The sequence below is a fragment of the Gossypium hirsutum genome, chromosome D08 (genome assembly GCF_007990345.1).
Source record: "Gossypium hirsutum isolate 1008001.06 chromosome D08, Gossypium_hirsutum_v2.1, whole genome shotgun sequence".
In the NCBI taxonomy this organism is placed as follows: Eukaryota; Viridiplantae; Streptophyta; class Magnoliopsida; order Malvales; family Malvaceae; genus Gossypium; species Gossypium hirsutum.
In genome coordinates, this window is record NC_053444.1 from 35814980 (window position 1) to 35839041 (window position 24062).

Consider the following 24062-nt stretch of genomic DNA (forward strand, 5'->3'; position numbering starts at 1 on the left):
GATGTCCACAGTCCGCTATGCCATTTTCTGCATCAACGGACACCTCATGGGATATGTGTCAATTTTAAGGGGATAATGTGTCCTCATGCATGGGACCTTGTTATCCCCTAGCATGTCCCATCAAGGAACCATGCCTTATAAATATGAAGAACAACACCATGAGATGGGGGTGAAAAGATCTATCAACAATTGGTGCGTTTAGAGTGGACACACTTCCGACCTTTAGATTCAATTAGAAAGTCAGAGATAGATCACCCAAATGAGTGATTCCCAAATCGCCTACCTTCAAACCGAGAGGAGAGACTAGAGGCTGGAAACCACCCTCAAAGGTCAAATCTTTTCACTGGCTGGTTCGCTCACCGACCAGAGAACAATTCTGACCAACGAGGCATCTATAAATTTTACAATATTAATTTTTCTTCAAATCAAGAAACTTCTAATCCTTCTAACCAGGAGACGTTACAACAACAACTTATGAGCTTGTAGGAGAAAATAAGAATTTTAAAAGAGTGGATGTTACAAAAAAATCTCAGATGCGAACAATAACTTTTTCATCAAAAGTAGTTTAAAGAGAGCAAGCAGATGATGAGAAAGATGCAGTCGAACCACTTCGACCACGATGACAATATCATGCCTCTATAGAAGGAAAAGGATACAGAGTAAATGCAAGACCGTGGTAGTAGGAGATGGATGCCTTGTGTCAAGACATCCAGGCGCTACGTCCTTATATCGAGGACATGGATTGGGTCGTTTGTTCTAACAATCCTTTAGCCCTAAAATTGTAGTGTTGAGCTTACTTTGAGAGTTTAAAGTGCCAAACTAGGTCTTTAAGGGAAGAAGGGACCCGAGGCCACATCTAATACAGTATAACGACTACATGAATGTTCTGGGAGCTTTGAATGCTGTAAAGTATAAAGCTTTCTCCATGACTTTGAAGGAAAGTGCTAAGGATTTGCATTTGTCTTTACCACAGGGCACTATTAAAAGCTTCGTATGGCTAGGTCAGTTATTTTTGGGAAGATTCCACACCCATAGAATAATCATGAGTACTCTAATGGACTTAATGTTGGTCAAGTAGAAGGAATGAGAGTCTTTGCAGGAGTATATAATGTGTTTTCATGTGGCGACCTTAAATACAAAAAACTTGGAAGATCAATGGGCCATTGATGCTTTCATCGTGGGGGTGTTGAGTGAGCATGTTTAATATTTGCTCACAGGTAAAAAACCACAAAACATAACACACCTTTATGAAAGAGCTCACAAGTTCATAGAAGTGGGGGAAATCAAAAGGTCAACCCATTCGTGTGTAACACACGGCCTAGACACACGCCCTTGTCTTTGTCCTTGTGGGGGAAAATAAGTCATTTTACAAGCCATTTTTCTCACCTATCAAGGCATAAACCTACAAACACAAATGTACATATATTCAAGCCATAGCAAGGCACCAAAATCATGCATATTCTAGCTTCATTCATATGGTATAATCACATACAACCAATATGTCCGTAGGCACCCCAAATGTCAATATATAAACATGTCTAACCATGTATTCAGTTTGGCCAAAATGATCCATTAACTTCTATCCAAATTTGCATTAAAACATACCATTGAATTTACTTACCCAAAACATACCAAATGGTACAAAACATGCCATTCAACTACTAGAACCAAATCACCATATAAGTCATATATACTAGAGTACCAATTCACCACAATTTCATCATATCACAAAACACATTTAACTATTATTTTACCTTTCACTATTCAAACACAAAACAAGCCACATATCAACCATGTCAAGGCTACTTATATACATACCAAAATATTCCAAAACACAAACCAAATCAAATGGTCATATTCAGAACAAAACACATAGCCAACATTAGCCAAAATACATATACATGCCATTATAACCAAAATTAAACATCCGAAAGTACCAAAAGAGCCGATGTATAGTGTGATATAGCTCTGACGAGCTTCCAACTTACCATTAAATAATACAAAGTAAACATTAAATACTTAGGAAGCTCTTATAACGTAAAACATAACTTACCATTTAATCACAAATTAGGTAAGTAACTTAGCATATTCCAACCATAATTTGGTCAAAGCCTAGGCATATACATCAAACAAGTTAGCCATGTAAACATATACATAAACCAAATAAACATGGATGAGCACATCATATAATTATGTTTCATGTACATGTATCATCTGTTTCCATTTCGAAATACCATGTAACAACATTTCCATATAATTCATATGTATCTCTGTAATAGTCCGTAATGAACCCTTACCATTTTATATCAGAATAATGCCCGTTAAACCATTAGAATATCATTGGATACTCGAGATAGCTCACACATAGTGTGCTTACCCATATAACTATAATCCGTCAAATCCTTTACATGTATGCTTATACGAGCTGTGAATCGGTATGCTCTTATGAGTTGTAGATCAATATGCTTTTATGAGCTGTAAATCGGTATGCTCACACGAGCTGTGGGTCGAATCGTAGCTACACGATGCTGCTCACATGAGCTGTGGAGTATCCACAGCACATGCAAGACCTCAGCCATCGATAGGACGTTCAGGACCAGTACCCAAATCATGTAAACCCTAATGACATTTCATTTATTTCTTACGAATTCCTAAGGTTCAAACGAGGCTCGGTAGTCGTACGTAGTTGGATATGCAACCGTGTATACATGTAGGAAATTTACAATTCATGCATATTTCAAAGTAAAACATATAATCACAATTTAATCACACGAACTTACCTCAACGAGTATACGTAAATACTGAGGCGATTAATTCAAGACTTTCTCTTTGCCCCGATCTAACTCCGTAAGAGGTCTGACTTGATCTATACAGATAAATTTAACTCAATTTAATATATAACTCATTCAATTTAGCCCAAAATCATATTTTGGAAAATTTACCATTTTTCCCTTATACTTTTAATTCTTTACAATTTAGTCCCTAGCTCATAAAAATGGAAATTTATGCATTTCACCACAACCCACTATGGCCGAATATCAACTAGGTCCCTAACATGCACTATATTTCATCTATTTCACAATTTCACCATGTATAATTTTATATTTTTCAATTTAGTTCCTATTTGACAATTTCACCAAAAATCCCTTTACAAAAGTTGTTTATCTAATAATAACCATCCATTTTCTATCATTAAAATTCAAAACTCATGTACATGCATCAATAGAAAAACCCTAATAGTTTAACAGTTTCACAAAGTAGTCCTCGAGCTAGCTAGATTAAGTTACAACGATCTTGAAAACATGGAAATCATAAAAAACGAAACAAAAATGCATACGTAATTGAGTAAACAAAGATGACCGATTGTTAAGCTTCCATGGTTCTTTTTCTCTTTGAAGTTTCGATTGAACAAAGGTTAAAGATGATAACTTGAACTTTTGTTTTATTTAATATTAACATTATTTACTAATTACTTAATTAACCTTTAAAATAATTACTAATTACACAATTACCATGCCATTAAAATCCACTATCAACTCTAATGGTCTAATTATCATATAAGGACTTCCACTTTAAATTTCTATAGCTATTTAATACCTTTAGCTATTAGAACTCAATTTTTTCACTTTATGCGACTTAGTCCTTTTTGTCAAATTGAACTTGTAAACGGTAAAATATCTTAACGAAATTTGATACGGTATTACTATCATACTGTAGGCAATAAAATAATCATAAAATAAATTTTTGACTTTGAATTTATTGTCTCGAAACCACTGTTCTGATTTCACTAAAAACGGGTTGTTACATAGGTTCCGTGTAAGTATGGCGAACCCAGTTCGCAAGTTTGTGACCTCACCAAAGCTTTTGTTTAACTTATGTTTTGTATGGGTTTTGTGGTTATTCTTTCCTGCATATTCACTAAGTTCGTAAGAACTCACACACTCCTTTTCTATTCACTACAGATAGTCAAATCTCAAGGTAAGTAGTAGCAAGGCACATGATCCAGGCGAAGCATGAATATTGAAAAAGTGATACAAGCAAACTCTAGATAAAAGGCAATGTGGTAATATTGTTTGGGCTTAGAATGTAACTTAATTACTTACATGCTTTCTTATGTTTTTCCTTATGTTTTTATTTGCGAACCAACATTGCTTAGTAAACACATTTTAATTTTAAATATATAAATATAAACCAAATTTGATCGATGTTCTATTAACTTTACAAGTTCACTCTTAAGTATTAATTTATAACATAGTGTTCGCCATAAAAAATAACATGAATTATTCAACCTGGCAAAACTATATGGAGTTCACCAAAGTTATTGTGAAGTGACAGAGTTACGAACTATGCTAAGTGTAAACCTTAGTTATTGGTGATCTGCTAATCGCAAACCTTTAATGGATTTTGATATGTGTTATAAGATAAACCCTGTGAACCATGTTCGCAGTATCCAAACACATAGGGTAGTTCGCAAGACTTACCTTGTTTAAAGAAACTTACTTATAGAAGTCTTAGATTGTGCGAGGTATGCAGGGATGTGAACCCTTGTGTCAGATAGATAAATAGTTGTGTCCTACAAGGTACATTGTTTTGCAAAACTTATTGTTCATATGTTCTTTATTTCTTTCATTCGGTAAATATTTGTCTTCAAGTAGTAAGTTAAATTCTTGCTTGTGAAATAGGTTAGTAAGAAATTAGCGCTGCATATCATGAAACAAGAAAAGTGTGTTCGCGAGCTTGTATTTTCGTAAATCTTTACATGTTTCTATGTTTTAACTTGTGGTGTGTTGGAGTATAGGTTGGGTATTAATGGAGAGTCACCTAGGTGGCTAATGTTCTATTCCATAGCTCGGGTACGACAATTGGACTGAGCATGGGGTGCTACAATAACTTTATGGTAAAAGAATTTAAGAGAAAATATATTTAATTTCTACATTCAACGGATTTCATAATAACAATTTCATTTCATTTCATTTTCAAACTTTAATAATAATTTGAAAAACTTAAATTAACTCTCAGGTCATTTCCATACTCAATGAGAAACCTTATTCATTTGCGAATGTAAACCATTTCACTAACTTTATCATTTCTATCCATTTTTGTTCATTTGATTCAACATGCAATTAATTTATGGTTTTAATGAGCTAGAGGAGAGACCTATTAGATATATGTAATTAGGGCTCAAATGATTTATAATTAAATTCTAGCATTTCGCCTATTAATTATAAACTCATTTAGTCATGAAGTCATTCCACCATAGTATCGTGACCGAGCTTTCCCCAATTATATACCATTACGAAAGCTACTCGATCAATGCTTGTCCAATAACCTTATCATAAGTATGTTACCCTAATAGGATATCTTTAATCTCATTGGGATAAATTTTTTCTCCAAATATGATCATATTTTATCTCATGATAACCATTACATCTTATTTCATGAAAAATCAATTACTATCAAATAGTAATGAAGTCATTTATCACAAAGACAAATGACTCGTGACCATATTTACTTTTTATTTATCATGTAATGCTAATGAGAGGATATCATTTACCCATGTCTTGGGTTATGAATTCCAATACTGTGAATAATGCTACATATTGTAGAAGTCGAATACCCAATGCATCAGCTTTTGGTTCCTTATCTATTCGAACTCAGGTTTTTACTTACATCAAAGTATACAAGTACCGCATACATAGTCCATCATCCACTCAGGATTAAGGTATCTCACACTATGAATGTCATAAGTGAATTAATCCATAAACGGATTAATGATCTATTCTACTTGGGTTCTGTCTGATATATTGTCAGTCCAACCAATCACATTTATGTCTATATTTTCTAGGAGTCATCTGCTCCAATGTCCAAGACAAAGTATCTCCCTAATTGGACTTGATTGACGACATATTTTTATTTCAATCGGTTTTCTCATTTTCGATTAGACTAAGGACATGTTTAGGTTCATCTACTAATATAAGTGGTCTTTTCGTATTTTGATCTAACCACATAATGCCATTTAGTATCAATTAAACATTAGACAACCAGTGAGCTAATATTTGCTTCCATTTTTCTTTGCATGCAAAAATTAAGGAAAATATAAGAAGGGTATTAATGTGATTCATGAATAATTTTATCAAACTAATCTATTAGAAAAAAATACAAGTATACATATACGAAAATACTACACTTAGGCACCAGATCGAACAGTCACCCACTTAACTTAGTGAAGTAGATGATTCATGTTTCGCACAATCTCTCTTATGATACTTCTATCAATGTGTTTTGTTTTCGTATGGTTTATTTAGGGTTTAGCTATATCTGCACTATTATAGTATCATAACTTTTTCCATTTCTTGTATTCGATCTTTCATAGTGTCTTAGATCGAGATTCATAGTGTCATAATTGGACATGTGTTTAATGATTATATGTTGAACTGTTTGATAGTGTCTTAGATCGAGATTCGACCAATATCTACTCACTAACCATGCTGTGAAATAAATATTTGGACATGTGCATAACATAGCATACATGAGACTTCCTACTGTAGAAGTACAAGGACATTTCTCATGTTTTCTCTTTCTTTCGCTGTTTTAGGACAATCCTCCAAAGAAAGAAAAAATCCTGATACAGAAGGTTAAGATCCCTTCTTGGAATCGACCATTGCATAATATTTCAGTATCTTGTATATGTATGAAGCTGTGAGAATTCTATCAATTTTTTCTTTTGATCCCTTAGGATTTGAATACCTAGAACAAAATTAGCTTCTCCCAAGTCCTTAATGCTAAACTGTTGAATTAACCACAACTTAACCGATGGCAATACCCCTACATAATTTCCAATGAGTAAAATGTCATTGACATATAGAACGGGAAAGACAACCTTCTATCCCCAATATGTTTACAAACACAAGGTTCATCTACATTTTTATCAAATCAAAGTTTTGATCTCTTGATCAAATCTTTGATTCCTTGAGCAGGATGTTTGCTTAAGTCTATATATAGATCGAAGCAATTTGGAAACTTTATGCTCACTTATTTTAGCTATATATTTGGTGTGTTACATCATATAGGTTCTCTCTTCAAGATAGACATTTAAGAACGCTATCTTGATATCCATTTGAGACATCTTGTAATCGAGAGCCATTACAATGGATAAAAATATACGGATTGAATTAAGCATGGCAACAGATGAAAAGGTTTCTTCGTAATAAATACCTTCTTTTTAAGTATAACGTTTTGCTACAAGTTTGGCCTTGTAAGTTTCCTCTTTTCCATCCACATTTCTTTTCTTCTTGTAGATCCACTAGCACTCTATGGGTTTTATCCCTTTTTCTAAGTATACAAGTTCCTACATTGAGTTGGATTGCATATAATCCATCTCAACTTTCATAGTTATTTCCTAAAACTTGGGATCAACACTCTGCATCACTTCATCAAATGTGAGTGGGTCATCATCTTCCTATTAAACAGACTTAGTGTTTAGAACACTTCCACCAAATTGGAAGAACTTAAGCCTACAAAAGATCCTCCCATTATGATGAAGCTCCCTATATTGTTGACGTTTGCAGGTCTACTATTAGAAGTTGGTTCTGGAACCATTTCAATAGGATTTTGTGTATTTCTTGAAAGTTCATCGAGAACTTCTTTACTTTGAGTTTTAAAGTCGTTCATGTAACTTTCCTCAAGGAAAGTATCATGAGTCGGCACTATCATTGTTTACTTTTTTGAGTTATAATACAAACCAACTTTGTTCCCTTAAGATATCCCATAGACATGTATAATTCTATCCGTGAATCCAACTTCCTCGCATCTTTATCCAATGCGTGGGTTGGGCATCCCCAAATCCTTAAATGATTTTGACTTGGCTTCCTACAATGCCACAAATCGTATGGAGTTTTAGATGAATATCAGTAACAAGCCATTTGTAAGTTATATCCCAAAAAAAAGATTGACAACTTTGAATAATTTAACATCGATCGAACCATGTCTAACAAAGTTTGATTCCTTCTCTCTACCATGCCATTTTGTTGTTAATTTCCCGGGACGATTAATTGGGATACTATCCCATTCTCTATGAGATTGTTAGAGTATGCCCAAAGATCAATCATGAGATGGTTGTAATAACATACTTGATTTATCATGTTTATTAATATAAGGCGTTACCATTATTATTTCAGTTTCTTTTCTGTGTGTATAAATAAATTGTTTTATAATAATGTCCTGAGAATAATATGATTATTCTTAAAAGGTCCTTAGTCAAGTATTATTATTGGATAGGACAATAATAATGCATTAAGATTAACATGTAGTTGATTGATGATAAAGAGTTGTCATTGATATGGAATGTCAAAATCGATGCATGAATGTGTGTGTTAGAGAACAACATATTGGACTGACCCGTTATGAGTATGTTTCTTAGATTATTATGTAATTGTCACAACATTACTCATAGTGATTAATATGTATATGATCCTCAGACTTAAGATCATCATAATCCCAACATCGTGAGTTGTATATTTTGTTGCAATCAAACGTATGTCATAACTGGTTATTCTATAAAGGCTGATGTTGGATATACCACGATCTATATAGAGGGATATAGTTGATCGATATAGGATAAGTCCCTCCTACATAATGGGAGTAATATCTTAGGCCACTTGATTGAGTGAGACTAGAAATGCATGGCCATGCTCAAATAAGCTGATATGAGATGTCATACTTATTTGTATATCATAGTCTACTTAAGATATCAAGGAACATGGAATGGACTATGCAAGTATGACTATTCCATGACTTGTGTCCAATCCAGAGATAAAGGACTTAAGGATTATTGCATGAAAGGTTAATCATAAAAAGGTTATGTCGAATCATGATTTCTTGTGACTTAGGTAGCAATGATGCATTGCTAGGTGCCACTCATTGTTTGTAAAATTGGAATCGTTCTAGTATTATTGCTAACGTTACAAGAACCTATAGGGTCACACCCTATAGTTGAAATGAACGGAATAAAACATAGTTGGTATTGTGTTTGGTTGTCGCTTGAATTAAATTAATTATAGAATTAATTTAATTGGGTAATCAAATATCGAACATATTATGTACAAGGTTGTTGTACGCATAATGAGAACATGAATTTGGTTTGTATATAAATTCAAATAAATATATAGTTTACCGAAATCATTATTATAATTAATGTAATTATAATTTTCGGTTTAAAACATTGTTATATTTATTTAATTTCTAGAAACCCTAAAAATAGATATAAAAATCTTGTTTTTTCTTTAATTGGGGTCTAGCAGCCGTCAAAGCAAAGTCTTTTCCAAAAATAATTTTTGGGGATTCCTTCCGTTCATTGTCAACTGGGTGGATTACGTAGAGGTCGGAATCACGATAGATTGCGGCTTGGTTCGATAGATCAAATTACTCGTTGCTGAGGCGTTGCTGTCTACTCAGAATAAAGATTCGGTAATTTTGAAACCTTTATTTCACCTCGATTCGTTCCTCACACATGGATCCATGGTTAGGATCGCCAAATGTTTTATTTTTTCGCTGCACTGTAGGGGTGCCGGCGTTCCAACAGAGATACCCTAAAAACTCGTACAATAAATATTCTCCACTTCAATCAGACTAAAGTGTCATTTCTCCACTTATGTATGGAACTCTTTGCATTTATCAAAGGTTTTACTTTTGTGGTGCATTAGGTACACAGACCTATATCTTTAATAATCATCGATAAAGGTTATGTAATAATTCTAACCACCTCTTCCACTGACGTTCATGAGGCCACATATGTTAGTGTCCACAAGTTCTAAGGGTTTCATGACCCTCGTTCCTTTTGCATTAAAAGATCGCTTAGTCGTGTTACCTCCCAAACAATATTCACATTGTGGAAGATCAACTTCTTAGGAAAACTTATTGTGCCATCTTTCATAAGTCTAGTCATTCTTCCTTGGTTAATATGACCAAGCCTCATATTCCAAAGGTACACCTCATTAGAGTGAGAAGTTTTAAGTCTTTTATTCAAAAATTTAATTTCAAGCATTGTGTACATATTTGGTTTGATAAAATAGAGATTCTTAGACCTCCATCCATTACAGATAAGATTACGATTTCTAAATATTGCAACATTATTATTAAAATTTACGGTCAAGCTGTCTTTAAATAAACATGTAATAGAAATTAAGTTTTTTTTTAAAAAACTTGGTACGTAGAAAATATTTTTCAAAATAATCTTCCTAAAATTATCAAAATAAAGATGTACATCTCTCACTGTTTCAACTGCCACACTTGTCCCATATCTGGTCTGCAACAATAGGCTCTTATCTTTAAGATCTTTCGTTTCCTTAAACCTTTGCAGAGAAACACTCACATGATTAGTGGCTATAGAATCAGTGATCTGGTGGTCTATTGAATCTTCCACTAAGAAAACTTCTAACATAAAGAGTTTCATACCTTTGCTCTTATTGGATAGGTAATCCTTTCACTCTTTACAGTTGACCTTGAAGTGGCCTTTCTTATTGCATAAGAAACATTTAGACTTTAGATACATCTTTAGGCTTCTTGGTTCTCTTCCTTTCCACTTTAGGTGGCCTAGAGGACTTAGCCTTTTTTTCTTTTAGTGAGATTTTTTTCCCTTTAAAGGAAGAAGCAACTACTAAGTTTACTTTTGCTATTCTATCTGGTTGAGTGCCATTTAACACCACTTCATAGGATTGTAATTCCTTCATGAGTTGTTTAAGCGTCAGATTCTTGTTCCCAAGGTTATATATGACCCTAAAGTCATATGATATATGAGTCATCTTGGGACAATCTCACCGAGCGACATGTTGTGATTAGTTGTCCTATTTAAAGGAAAATTTCTTGTTATATGACAAGATAATACCTACAATGTGGTCAACCAACTATCATATGATTATAAGATAATTCTTCTTTCTTTTAGGAAATTTTCATAGTGAAATCTACATGACAACGTCTACCTTAGGGCAGGTGCATTTCATGCCATCACAAGAGATCATCGATGGAAGTCGTAGGTCTTGTTTAAAGACATTCTCTCGTTCAATCTTTGAAAAATATGTACAGTTTTTAATGTCCGATTTCAATCACGAATGAATAATAAATGTATGATAAGTACATGTGATATATTTTTCCTAAACTATATGGTATGCTTATCATACATATGCATGAACATACATTTGCAATCAATTTAAATATCTTCATGCTATCATATAAAATCATAAAATTAAATGACTGACTAGACAAAGTTTCTATGATTCCATCCTAGAAAAATAAAAAAAATAATAAGATTACAACAGTTAGCCTAAAGCATACTTTGGGTCTTTTGGTTAAAAGCCAAATATTTTAATTTCTGGGGTTTTCCCTAACATCATTAATGACTTCAAAAACACCAAAAGGATATACTGTTGAACTGCTATCACCACCACAAATTTCCATTGTTGTCATATTTGACGTCACTGTCTTCGATGTCAGGCTGTCACTGTCACCACCACCAAGCTGCCACCGGGATACCGTTGGACACTATTTTTGACCATTGTTGACCACCGTTGGACTATCGGTCGCCTTCGTTATTAGACCACCATCGTATGAAATGTTTAGGATCATCTATTAATATAAGTTATCTTTCTGTATGACAACCCGACCACGTAATACTACTTAGTATTAGTTAAACATTAGATAACTAGTGAGCTAATATTTGATTCAATTTTGCTTTGAATGAAAAACCATTGAGGAAAATATATAAATGGTATTAATGTAATTGATGAATAGTTTTATTAAACCAATCTATTCAAAAGAAAACAAGTGTACATAGATGAAAATACTTCATTTAGGGCACCAAATCCAACAAGATCAACTACTCTTTTGAATGTGAAGAATTGGAATGGAGTTTATATAAAATTTGAGGAGCAAATGTGGAGGTACGTAGAGGTAAAATAAAAAAAACTAATTTATATTTATTAAAAAGTATAACATACTATGAATGAATATTGATTTGATAAATGTTTACAATGTAAGTTTGAATATCATGAAAATGATGAGAAATTCAAAGACTATGTACTTGCGACCATGTAATGTTTGTACAAGGGTTGGAAAAATATGTTACACATGTATTATCTACAATTTAGATCTGATTTGGAGTGTTTAGAAAATATATTGCGAAACGTAGAATTGGAACAATGGAAGTATTATATTAAATATTTTGGATCAAAATAATTTCAAACTAAATAGTTTTTATATTTGATGAAAATTTTATTAATGGTCAGTATAACATTATAAATAAAATGTTCATGTTTTGTAGTTTATAAGTAAACGTAACTCAAGCAATGCACTTAATTAAAAACAGGCACATACAACTGTAATGTTTCATGTGCTGAAATTAAGGAAATAATGGAAAGAATTCAATTTATAGTCAAAATTAAGTTTTGATTTTCAAACTAATTCTAATCAATTGTTGTATGGTGGCTTTGTTTGTTCTTTGTGACTTGTGATGTTTGTTTTATTGTTTTGTTCATTGGAGTTTGTTGTTAATGATGTTTATTTTGTTTTATGTCATCATTTATCCGTGGTGTTTATGCTTTGTTGATTTGAAGTTGATGTAATTAGGATTGTTTTTTGCTCCCTTCTGTGTTCATCTCTTGTATTAGTGAAAATTCTTCAATGAAATTTTATCATACTTTATAAAAAAAAACTAATGCAAGAATTTAGGGCACTAATTTTTTTCTTAATTGTTAATTACACTTTTTTATAGGTTGATCCAATGACCAAAGAGAAACCTACTACTAACAAGATTTTGTTTTTTTCAACATGCTTGTAAAACTTAATAAGGAATTTTGGATTGGGCAAATGACCATTCAAAATAAATTAGGGTAAAACATTAAAAAAGTATAATTTTATTATACTTATATTTATAATTATTTATATAATTTAATAATGATTGTAAATAAAATGTAGGATAAGCTCACGAGTTTGATGGAGATAAAGTTCTCAAACTAGTACTCCAATGAAAATAAAAGAAATGTATTGTAATGCCCTGGCTCTGGCGGGTACAATGGCTGGTGTAGTTTTTTAGAAGTATGGTTGGCAGAGTGGTATTCGCCCAAGTGCCCCTTTCTGGCATATAGAGTAGGCGAATACAGTTATGTGTTTTAGATGATGAGTGCTCCATGCTAGGTTTCTATGGTTTGTTCGAATAAAGATGTGATCAAGTGAATTGATATTGAGGGTTGAGTCCATGTCAGAGGTATGGTGCGCCATTTTCCAATGGATCTGTTCACGTTAAGTTATAAGATAAGCTAGTTAGGAGCTAACTGAACATGAACCAAGATAGATAAAGATAAAGGGAAATACTCAATTATGTTTCTTAGAATTTGTGGACTTTAATACGACAAATCAATAGTGATGTGACATTTGCCAAGTTTCAAGAAAGACTTGGACTATTTTAATAGGTCTTTTAGTTTGATTAAAGGGAGTCATTTTCTTCCCATTTTCCAAAATAATGAAATCTAAGGTTGTAGGAATCAAAAGTATCCCTTTAAGCTAGATCGAAAACCTTGGGTTTTATGAGTAATATTTCTATGTCAAGGTAAGTTTTATGGCTCTAAGTAGATATGTATGAGTGAATGGAGAAGTAAGGCCTTGTATAGGGGTTATTTAGGTTTGAAATGATTGTAAAGGTTATTTGAATGGGTTTTAATGGTGATCTTCTGATTTAAAAGGCAGTGATTACTGTAGTCTCTGATTGAGTGTTGGATTTGGAGTCCATGTTGCTGTCTGAAGTAGTCAAGTTAGTCCCTAAGTCAAATCATGTATGTTTCATGTTGTCTATTCTAGATACTTCCACGAAAGATCGTATGAACTGTGATCTAAAACAAATAGGGATCGTATGATGAATTTTTGATATATTAATGTTGGATAAGATCTGTATGTATAGTTTGTATGAACCTGACAAGTATAGAGTATATGATGAGAAATTTGGAGTCGAAAGTATGACTATAAGAGAATGTCTGAGATGTATGTTAAGTTTGGTGCAAATGCATAAAAGGTCTGTTAAGTGAGTCTGTTTTTGTTTATCATGATAGAGTCTAAAGGGGTCCGTCGGGACTTAAATCATGATCTCTAAAAGAAAAACCATTACCATGACACCATATCGTGTAAGACCATAGCTGGTGGGCTATGGCATCATATGGAAAGAACTAAAGGAAGGTTATTACCTATAGGGTTCTCTATGCGACCCATGACGATGAGGGGCAAACCTCACAAAAAGTGAGTTTAGGTGAATCCCTATCATGGACACGCTAAAAAATGAAAGCCTTTGTGGCAATATATGAAACGAAAAGCCTTTATGGCAATATATGAGATGGAAGCCTTTGTGGCGATCTATGGGAAGGAAAGCCTTTGTGGCAAATGATGAAAGAAACGCCTTCGTGGCGTACACAAAAAAAGAGCTCTTGTGGCAACCATCTGAAGGGATAGTATGTATGGAGAACTCTGAAGGGATAGTATGTTTGGCACACTCCGAATGGATAGTATATATGATAAAATCTAAAGGAAAAGTCATTGTGGCGTACCATGTTACACTTTCGATGAGAAAACCTAATGAGTTTTCTTTGTAGTGAGCTTCGTATGAGTTGTTGGGGTGGGTCATGCATGATCTTAAGATAAGAATAGAGAAACTAGGCGAATACAAAGTATGGGCGAGTACAAAGAATGGGCGAGTTAGACTTGAAGAACAAATTTGAGTAAGGGTTATGTCTAGTAAATTGAACAAGGTAATTTCTCTGTAATTATTAAAGGAAAAGGGGGTGCCCTCTAAAAAGGATCAAATCGTATGATTAAAGAATGTATCTTCTACCTATGTACGAAATCATTCATGGATTTTGAATAAACGATGGCTTAGAGTATAAATGTAAGAATAACAGTATTTTGTCTGTATGGGCCTCTAGATGGGAATGGTTAAGGAATCACGAAAGTGCCAAGTGAAGAAAGTAAGTTATGTATCAAAGATTTGGAGGGTAAGGCATGATTCCAGAATAATTTGTGACATCTATGGATGAAGAATGGAATTCTAGGAAAGTATTCGCTAGAGACGAGTTGAAGAATAAAGAACAATGAGACGGTTAATTATATTCCTAAATACGACCTGTAAAAACCATTCAAGTAATTGGTGTTTATCTTACTAGGTTCTCATGAACTTACTCCTGTGTGTTATACTACAGGTAGAATGATTTGGGTCTTCACCAGGAGGGACAACGCCAGGGCAACGCCAAAAAAGCTACGTATCGGGCTATTATGTATACAAGAGAAAGATTGTTTGTGTGTTCGAGTCTGAGTTGTTTTATAGAAGTCTTTTACACGGAATAATTATAATAGATCAGGACATCAATTCAATCATATTTGTAATTAAATTCTTTGCGTATACCAATTGAATTCTCATATTACTCACACTTATGTATTTCTTAGGGAAATTTATAAATAAAATGGTTGTCATCAAATGTAAATTTATATAATTGATTGAGCTACATATGTTCTTGAGTAGTAACACCCTAGATTCGGATCTGGTTTATCGAATTGATTTTGGAGCGTTACATGTATGATAATGTAATGGAGTTAGATTTGGTTACATACGAGGTTTTGGTAATGAAAACGAAGGATATACTAAAAAGATTAGTGTTCAACAAGATCGCGAACAAGAGGTATTAGAATTAAAAGGCACATTCACCGAGCTTCAAGAAAAGATCAACGATTTTGAAACAAATCGCACAACAATTGAAGAGAGAATTCATACAAAAATCCATGAAAATGTTCAAGCAGATCGAGTAGAACACTAGAAGCATATTCAGAGTGAAATTAGACAACAACAAAAGAAATAAAGCAAATGTTGATGTATTCCTCTATAAATTTTCCTACATTTCATTCAACAGAGTTACAACCTCTAATAAGATTATTTTTAGTTATATTTACAAATTTCATAATAAAAAATTTAAAAATTTAATACTTTATTATAAAAAACAATATAATATTTGTTGTATAATTTGGCATTTGTAGGATTAAATTTAATTACGAACAAAGCTATTTGCATGTGCACTTATTCAAATTTCAAACTTCGTTATTGTTTAGGTGATATAAACCTTTATTTTTATTGCCGTCAACTTTTATTAATATTTTGATTGGTAATGATTTTAGTAACGATTTATATTAGTTATGTTTTTATTATGATACAATATATATGATGTTATAATTTTCAGACTTTAAATTTTATGGGTTTTTTCAATTTTAGTTGTGAAATTATTTTTTTATTACAATATTTCTTATAATTTTCTTTAATTTTGTTAGATTATTGTTTTAATTTAATTTTAACTAAATAATATTATTTCTAAATAAATAACTAATATCTTTAAGGTTGTTGTCGTCGTCGTCTATTTTTATTACCAACTAGATTGTATTTTAGTTCAAAATAAAATTAAACCACATTAATATCATTAATTATAAACTTTTGAAACCAAATATTATAGTTTCTAAAATTAATTTTACATAATGACTAAATGTCGTTGTGTAACATAAAGCGCATCTAATTATTACGTTGTTGCGAATTAATATTTCGCAGCTATATAAATATCGTTCCATAAAAGTATTAACTTCATATTATTATTGCGTAATGTATTGGACAACCACATTTTATCGTTGTTAAAATAAATTTTTGACAATGACATACACCCATTGCACAATGTTATATACAACCAATTAAAATATCATTGCAAAATAATATTTGGTGACCATATTAGAAATGACATTTAGTCATTGTGTAATGTAATATGCAACCAAATAAAATGTCGGTCATAAAATAATATTTGACAACCATTATATTATGGTTATATAAAAGATTTAGCATCTAAATTTATATTGTTACGAATTTTATTTTGCAACCAATATATTATTGTTACGTAATAATTTTTGCAACTGAAATATTGTCATTGAGTTATAAATTTCGTAACAAATTTTATTGAAACAAAAATATTTTTACATAAATAAATTTAGTCGTTGCTAAAAAAAATTATATTTGAAATTAAAGAAGTTGTTACAATATATATAACTAAAAGCAATTTTTTAATTTGCAAAGTTGTTGGGTATATAGAGGTATATGCAACAACCCCACAACGATTTTTTTGCTGTTACAATAAAATTCTAGAACCAATAATACAATATTTAATAACGAATTTTAGCATTGGTAATATCCATTTTTCTTATAGTGTTATTATTAATTAATTTGAAACCTTCATTTTAATTATTTATTGTATGTTATATTTAGGGGTGAGCATTCGATCGAATCCAATCGAATCGAATCAAAATTTTTTGAGTTAATCAAGTTTTCGAATTTTATTTTATCATCCTAACTTTATTTGAAGTTTTCTCGAATCGAGTCGAGTGAGATGGAATTCGAATCGAATCGAATCGAATATATTTGTTTGAGTTAAATTTTAAAAAATAATTTTGGGTCTTTATAACCACTATCACCCATCGTAATAAAATTTGTCCACCTTAATCAATTTTTTTATTAACTTTCATCACCTCATAATTTATTTATTAATTTTTTATATACTGGTTAGCTTCTTTGCTTGCTTAGTTGTTTCAATTATCTTCAGATTCTTGTCACTATGTATTTTGAAATTTAAAAATATATTAAATGTAAAAATATGATTTTTTTAATAAAAGTGATTTTAAAAATAAAATGTGAAATTGATACCAATATAAAATTTTAACACGAATATTTTATGGCATAATTAATAATTCAATTTTAATATAAATATTCAATATGACTAAACAATTCAATAATATAAATAATATAAAATGGGAAATTTAATTTAATAATATAAATAGTAGATATAAATAAAATTATTACTATTTATGTTTAGTGGTTTTTTTTTGGATAATTTTGATTTGTTATTTGAGAGTAAAGGGTGAGAAGTAAAAGTTTAGGGGGAAAATAAAAAGTTTTGGGAAATAAAAGTTTGAGGGAAAGTAAATAGGGAGAGTAAAATTTTGGAGGGAAAATATTAAAAAAAAAATTGGAGGGGGGAGGGTTTGGGGTAGATAAGAGGTGGGATGGGAAGGGAATAAAAGTTTTAGGGAAAAAGTGGGAGGGACTAAAAATTTTGGGAAAAATAAAAAGTTTTGAGGGTTTTTGGGAGTAAAATTTTGAGAAAAAGTAAATGGGAGAGTAAAATTTTGGTGGGAAATGAATTTTGGATAAATTGGAGGGTTGTGAGGGGAGGGGAGTAAAAGTTTTGGGAGGAAAGTGAGAATGAGTAAAAGTTTTGAGGGAAATGTAAAAAGGATTGGGAGTTTGGGGTAAAAATTTAAAATATTATAGTTTGATATTCGAATTATTCGAGTTATTCGAATTCGAAAACTCAACTTGATTCGAACTCGAAATTTGAAACAAAAATTCGAGTTGATTCGAATAACTCGATTAACTCGAATAACTCGATTCGTTAACTCGAAATTCGAATTTTTTTCGATTTTTCGAGTCGAATCGAATTTTGCTCACACCTAGTTATATTCAAATGCACATCTATATTTTAAATACATTATTCTCACATGCATAAGTGTGTGATAGATATATTAGTAAGTAACAATAGTTTTAGAAATTTTGATACATAAAACTAAGAGTTTTTTTATACATGCTATGAATAAACTTGACTAAAGATTTTGCATTAATAAAAAATTATTTCAATGTAATTATAAGTATATAAATATGATTAAAAAATAAGGTTAAATTTTGTTATTAGTCCTTGTATTATGCATAATGGTCAATTTTAGTCCTTATACTTTTAGAATTTTAATCTTAATCCAAATGGTAATAATTAAATCTGTTTGGTTAAATTCTACCGTTAGTCATATACCATGCGTAAATTTATAGATTTATTCCATGCTCTCCAATTTGATCATTCCTTATTCTCTATACTTTTTGAATTTTAAAATTTCAATCTAGATACAAACGACAATCATTAAATTAATTAACTAGGTGCTTTGTGAGTAGCATGTAAAAAATAGTAAGCTGGTAGAGCATTACACACATCATAAAATATTTGTTGTATAAGATTTTAAAAAATAACCTAACTTAATTTAGCAACTATTGTTCAGTGGGGAATAAAATTTTAAAATAGAAAAAATACAGACTAAAATAATCGTATTAAAATACAAAACCTAAATCCACGATACAAGAATTAATAACAAAATTTAATCCAAAAGCAGCTACCTGACATATTTAAATCTGACCCAACCCCCTTTTTATGTTATTTTTCATAATATAACCCAACTCAGATTTAATAAAAATAAAATAAAATAGCATCAAGTCGTGACTTATCCAACCTATATACGGCACTGCTCTATTTCTCTATCAACAACAAAATCCTTTTCACTATTGCTAGAGCACGCATTTTGTAAAAGGAAAAGATCACACATGGGATTATGATTTGCTCTATCTGCTAGCTCACTTTCTTTGCTCTGCAAAGAGCGATGCAAGTCTCAGTAAAACCATGTATCCCTATGCATAGCCAGCTATTAATTACTCTATACTATTTTAAAGAAACTAGGGTGTTCCTTCCATACATGAATCCACCCACCTGATAACAAAATACTAATTTTTAATACAAGCTCGGAAGTAAGTGGTGGAGCAAAAAAAGGTTAAAAATTAGTGCAGTATGAAAGGTGATTGCTGATACGAAGCAGCGTCAGTTGAATTACGGTCCAAAATCATTCTCCCAAAAATTGGAAGTGGAAAGCAGCATGAATTATACTGTAGTCGCCGTACCTAGTTACCTTATATCAATAGCTTTTGGACCGTTCATCATCTAGTTGAAAATTATAAATATTATTCCTCAATTACTTTAATTGGTTTAACATCAACTGAGAAAATCCGAAATTAACGTCGGTTAGAGCTTTTTATTAATTTGATTAAATCTATTTTATTTTACTGTCAATTAAATTTTATTTATTATTTTTGCAACAGTTTAACCTCTCTTTTTCTTCATTTTCGCAAGTTTGAGCATTGCCCACAACAATTTTGGCCGGAGTTATTTTAATTTTCATTAATCCAATGTTTTTAGGGATTCCACTTTGCTTTCTCTGTCTAATGATTTTAATCTATTTTTAAGAATAAGATATTTAACAAATTTTGGCATTGTTGAGGATTAGCACTACTTAATTTTAATCTTTCTTGATGAGCCCACTTGAGTACAACCTAGAAATTGAAAAGACAATTCGTGCTCTACGGAAAGAAGCTATGGCACGAGACAAGCAGCCAATAGAATCATCTTCGCCTCCTAAAAAGATAACAAGAAAAATATTGAATTAACCGACGCAACTGAAACAGAAGTCATGGTTGTCTATAATTGTTAAGAAAATGCTTAGGATTGAAACACCTCCACGTTTATTTCAATTTTTAGGAGTTAGTTATTTTACATGTTGCTTAAGTTTTGGAGAAAGTGGATGTTGATGTTGATTTTATTTTTTTATAAATGTTAAATGTTTGTTGAATAAAAATATGAGTTACTTTCATCTATTATTTTTGTTATTTTTTTGTTTTCTTTAAATTCTTACAATTGGTATCAGAGTGTTATTCTTAAGGGATCTGTGTGTGTGCGAAGGTGCTATGTCATGAATGTTGAAGCAGGTTCCAGTTTCTCTTCAATCTCATCACCGATGTTTGATGGAGACAACTACCAGGTTTGGGCAGTTCGTATGGAGGCATATATGGAAGCTTTGGATATTTAGGAAGCAGTGGAAGAAGATTATGAAATTCTTGTTCTCCCAAACAATCCTACCAAGGCGCAAATCAAATTGCAGAAGGAGAAGAATACAAAGAAATCAAAGGCAAAGGCTTGTTTGTCCGCTACAGTCTCGTCTACTGTCTTCACTCGGATTATAACTCTGAAGTCAGCATATGACATATGGAATTATCTCAAGTCAGAATATGAGGGAGATGAAAGAATCAAAGGAATGTGTGTGCTAAACTTGATTCGAGAATTTGAGTTGCAGAAGATGAAGGAAACAGAATCAATGAAAGAGTATTCTGATAGGTTATTGGATGTAGCAAACCGAATCAGATTACTTGGTTCTGAGTTTGAGGACTCAAGAATTGTTGAAAAAAATTCTTGTAACAGTGCCTGGAAAATTTGAGGCATCTATTTCAGCATTGGAAAATACCAAAGATCTTACTCAAATTGTAACATCCCGATTTTGAGCCTAGTCAGAACAATGGTTTTGGGACCACAAATCCGATGAGAAAAAAAATTATTTTTCTTATATTTTATGGTCTACAATTTCACGGAATGATTTTGTGAAAATTTCGTTCGAAAATTTCGACGTTTGGGCACTCAATTTAGTCAAAAGAACTAAATTGTAAAAAGTGCAAAAGTTGAGTTCTACATGTTAGAGGTGTCCAATTGTTATGAAACTTTAAATTGGAGGTTCTTATATGGTAATTAGACCATTGGTTAAGTTGGTAGAAAAAATGGACATGAGATAAGTTAAATAGGAAAATTTTAAGTTAGGGGCAATTTGGTAATTTAGTAATAAAAAGAATTAAAACGGGAAAAAGACAGCAAAATGTGCTCATCTTCTCCATGGTGAACGAAAATAGACAGGGGGAAGCCATAGTTAGGGTTTTCAAGCTTCCAAGCTCCATATTAAGTGATTCCAGGCCCCGTTTTTAATGTTCTTTACGTTTTTAGAGTCCCGGTAACTTGATTTAGCTTATTCTAGCAATAATTTAACCTAGGGTTTATATTTGGAAAAATACCCATAGGTGAAATGTGTTTATTTTGATGTTTTATGGTAGAATATGAAGCTTTAAATTATGTTAAACAACTTTTGCTAAGCAATTTTAAGTGAAAACGAGTAAAACGACATAATCTGTAAAAATACCTAATGTTCATAAGTACATGTTAGAGTGGGAATTTCATGTTTCCATTAAAGGGAAAAATGTTCAGCATGTCATAAGACATAAGAATAAGGGATGAAGTTTAATTTCCGAGCTTTGGGGTAAAAGTATAATTATACAAAAGTTTAGGGGCAAAATCATAATTTTTCCTAAGTTCGATTCAAGGATTGTTTTGATGAATTTGAGTATTAAATAAGTTAAATTTGCTATTATAGATCAAGAAGAATGAAATTAGGAGTTAGATTGGGGAAAGAAAAAGATAGAGGACTAAGTTGCTAGATTTGGTCAAATTTTGTACCGAGGTAAGTTTACGGTAAATAAATGCAATATTTCGATAATTATTATTAATGCTGTTATTTTTCAGCAATTGTGTATTTATTTCATGAAAATATCTAATGTTGACTTAAGTATGAGATGATAGAGTATCAGTGATAACAGCCCTGTTAAAACATTAGGAATGTATCGGATACAAATGTCATGACATTTGGGTAAAGAGATCCCATGTAAGACCATGTCTGGGACATGGCGTTGGCATCATTGAGATTATGAGATGTCTCATGTAAGACCATGTCTGGGACATGGTGTTTGCACCGAGATGAGAGGTCCCATGTAAGACAATGTCTGGGACATGGCGTTGGCACCGAGACGAGAGGTCACCCGTAAAACCATGTCTGGGACATGGCATGGGCACCGATATGAGAACTCCCATGTAAGACCATATCTAGGATATGGAATTTGCAGTGCAAGAAACATCCCATGTAAGACCATGTCTGGGACATGGCTTTGGCATGTTATTATCAAAAAAGAGACCTAAGTATCCTTATTATTCCAATGTGGCTCAACGGAATAGTAAACAAATTATGTTCCATGAAAGTTCAGGTAAAAGCATAAATAGCAAATTCAGGTGAGTTATAAGAGTTAAGAACATATTATGTTATCAATTGAGAACCAACTTTTCAACAAGAGAAGAGTAAGTTATAATCATGAGTTATCTAAGTAAACAAGTAAGTGAACGAGTAAGAGATGAAGTAAAGAGGAAATTAGAGTGTAAACTTACTAAGCTTTATGCTTACTTCCTTTATTTTCCTTCTTTTATAGTATTGCAAAGCTGATTCGGGGATCTTAAAGACATCGGAGAACGCTTACACTATCAACAACAACAACTCGGTAGTTTATGATGATCAATGTTTGAGTTATGGCATGTATAGGGACTTAGTCATTTTGAATGTATGTCCTTATGATATTACTAAAGGCTGATGTGTAAATATGTGATAATGTTTAGCTTATTAAAATGGCTAAGTAAGAATATGTTTGGTATTATGAATGCCTAGGTGATAGTTTATACCTAGAAATTTTGAAAGAGTAAAAATTTGCAATGAAATAGTTTTGGGACAGCAGTAGTGAAGTGAATTTGAAAAATCACCAAGGATAGTATATAATGAATAAGAGAGTGAATGATAAATAGAATTAAAGCTTATCGAGTCTATTTTCATATAAAAATAACAGTGTGGGTAAATGAATTTTATATTCTGAGATATTTGAATTTTATTGAGACTGGGTCCGAATGGATTCTGAAGTCCCCTATTTTGAATTTATAAAATCATTAAAAATTGTACAGAAATAATTAGAAGTTATAATTTATATGATTTGATTCCTTATTGAGTATATTTTGAGTAGAAACAAGCGATAGCACCATATGAAGTCTATAAAATGAGATAATTAATTTTTAGTGATGAGAGGTCAAGACTGTCAAACAGTGAAACAGGAGAGACTTTAACTAATAAACTATACTAATCGGCCAACCAAAAAATTCTGAAAATTTTATTGTAAGAAGGTATATGAGTCTAGTTTTGGAAAAAATTTATAGATATAAATTTTGAGTTTTGTAACTCGAGTTATAATTAATTTAGTGATTGTTGTGCAGGTGGACAGTTTTATTGTAAATAGTGAAATAAATTATTTTTATTTGTTCAAGTAATCGGAAAATTTTTAATGTTCCCGGTTGGGACCCGAACCATTTTTGTTGCTTGTTTTAGGGTCTCGAGAGTTCTTTTAGGGACATATTGACTGAATGTGAGTGAATTAATTTTAAAAGCAACTTTTTTTA

General features: G+C 31.8%; 1 protein-coding gene across 1 annotated transcript; it reads left to right on the forward strand.

The window, feature by feature from the left end:
* Positions 1-11389: 11389 nt before the first annotated feature.
* Positions 11390-21192, forward strand: LOC107908699 (uncharacterized). The gene is made up of 3 exons (XM_016835941.1): positions 11390-11527; positions 20626-20739; positions 20788-21192. The coding sequence occupies exons 1-3, from the start codon at positions 11390-11392 to the stop codon at positions 21190-21192; spliced, it is 657 nt and encodes a 218-aa protein (XP_016691430.1).
* The last annotated feature ends 2870 nt before the right edge of the window (positions 21193-24062 follow it).

Coding starts and splice junctions, on each gene's coding strand:
- LOC107908699 (XM_016835941.1), top strand. CDS start 11,390: ATGACTTCAAAAACACCAAAAGGATATACTGTTGAACTGCTATCACCA. Junction 11,528..20,625: donor CAAGCTGCCACCGGGATACC/GTTGGACACTAT, acceptor AATTGGTATCAG/AGTGTTATTCTTAAGGGATC. Junction 20,740..20,787: donor TTGATGGAGACAACTACCAG/GTTTGGGCAGTT, acceptor TTGGATATTTAG/GAAGCAGTGGAAGAAGATTA.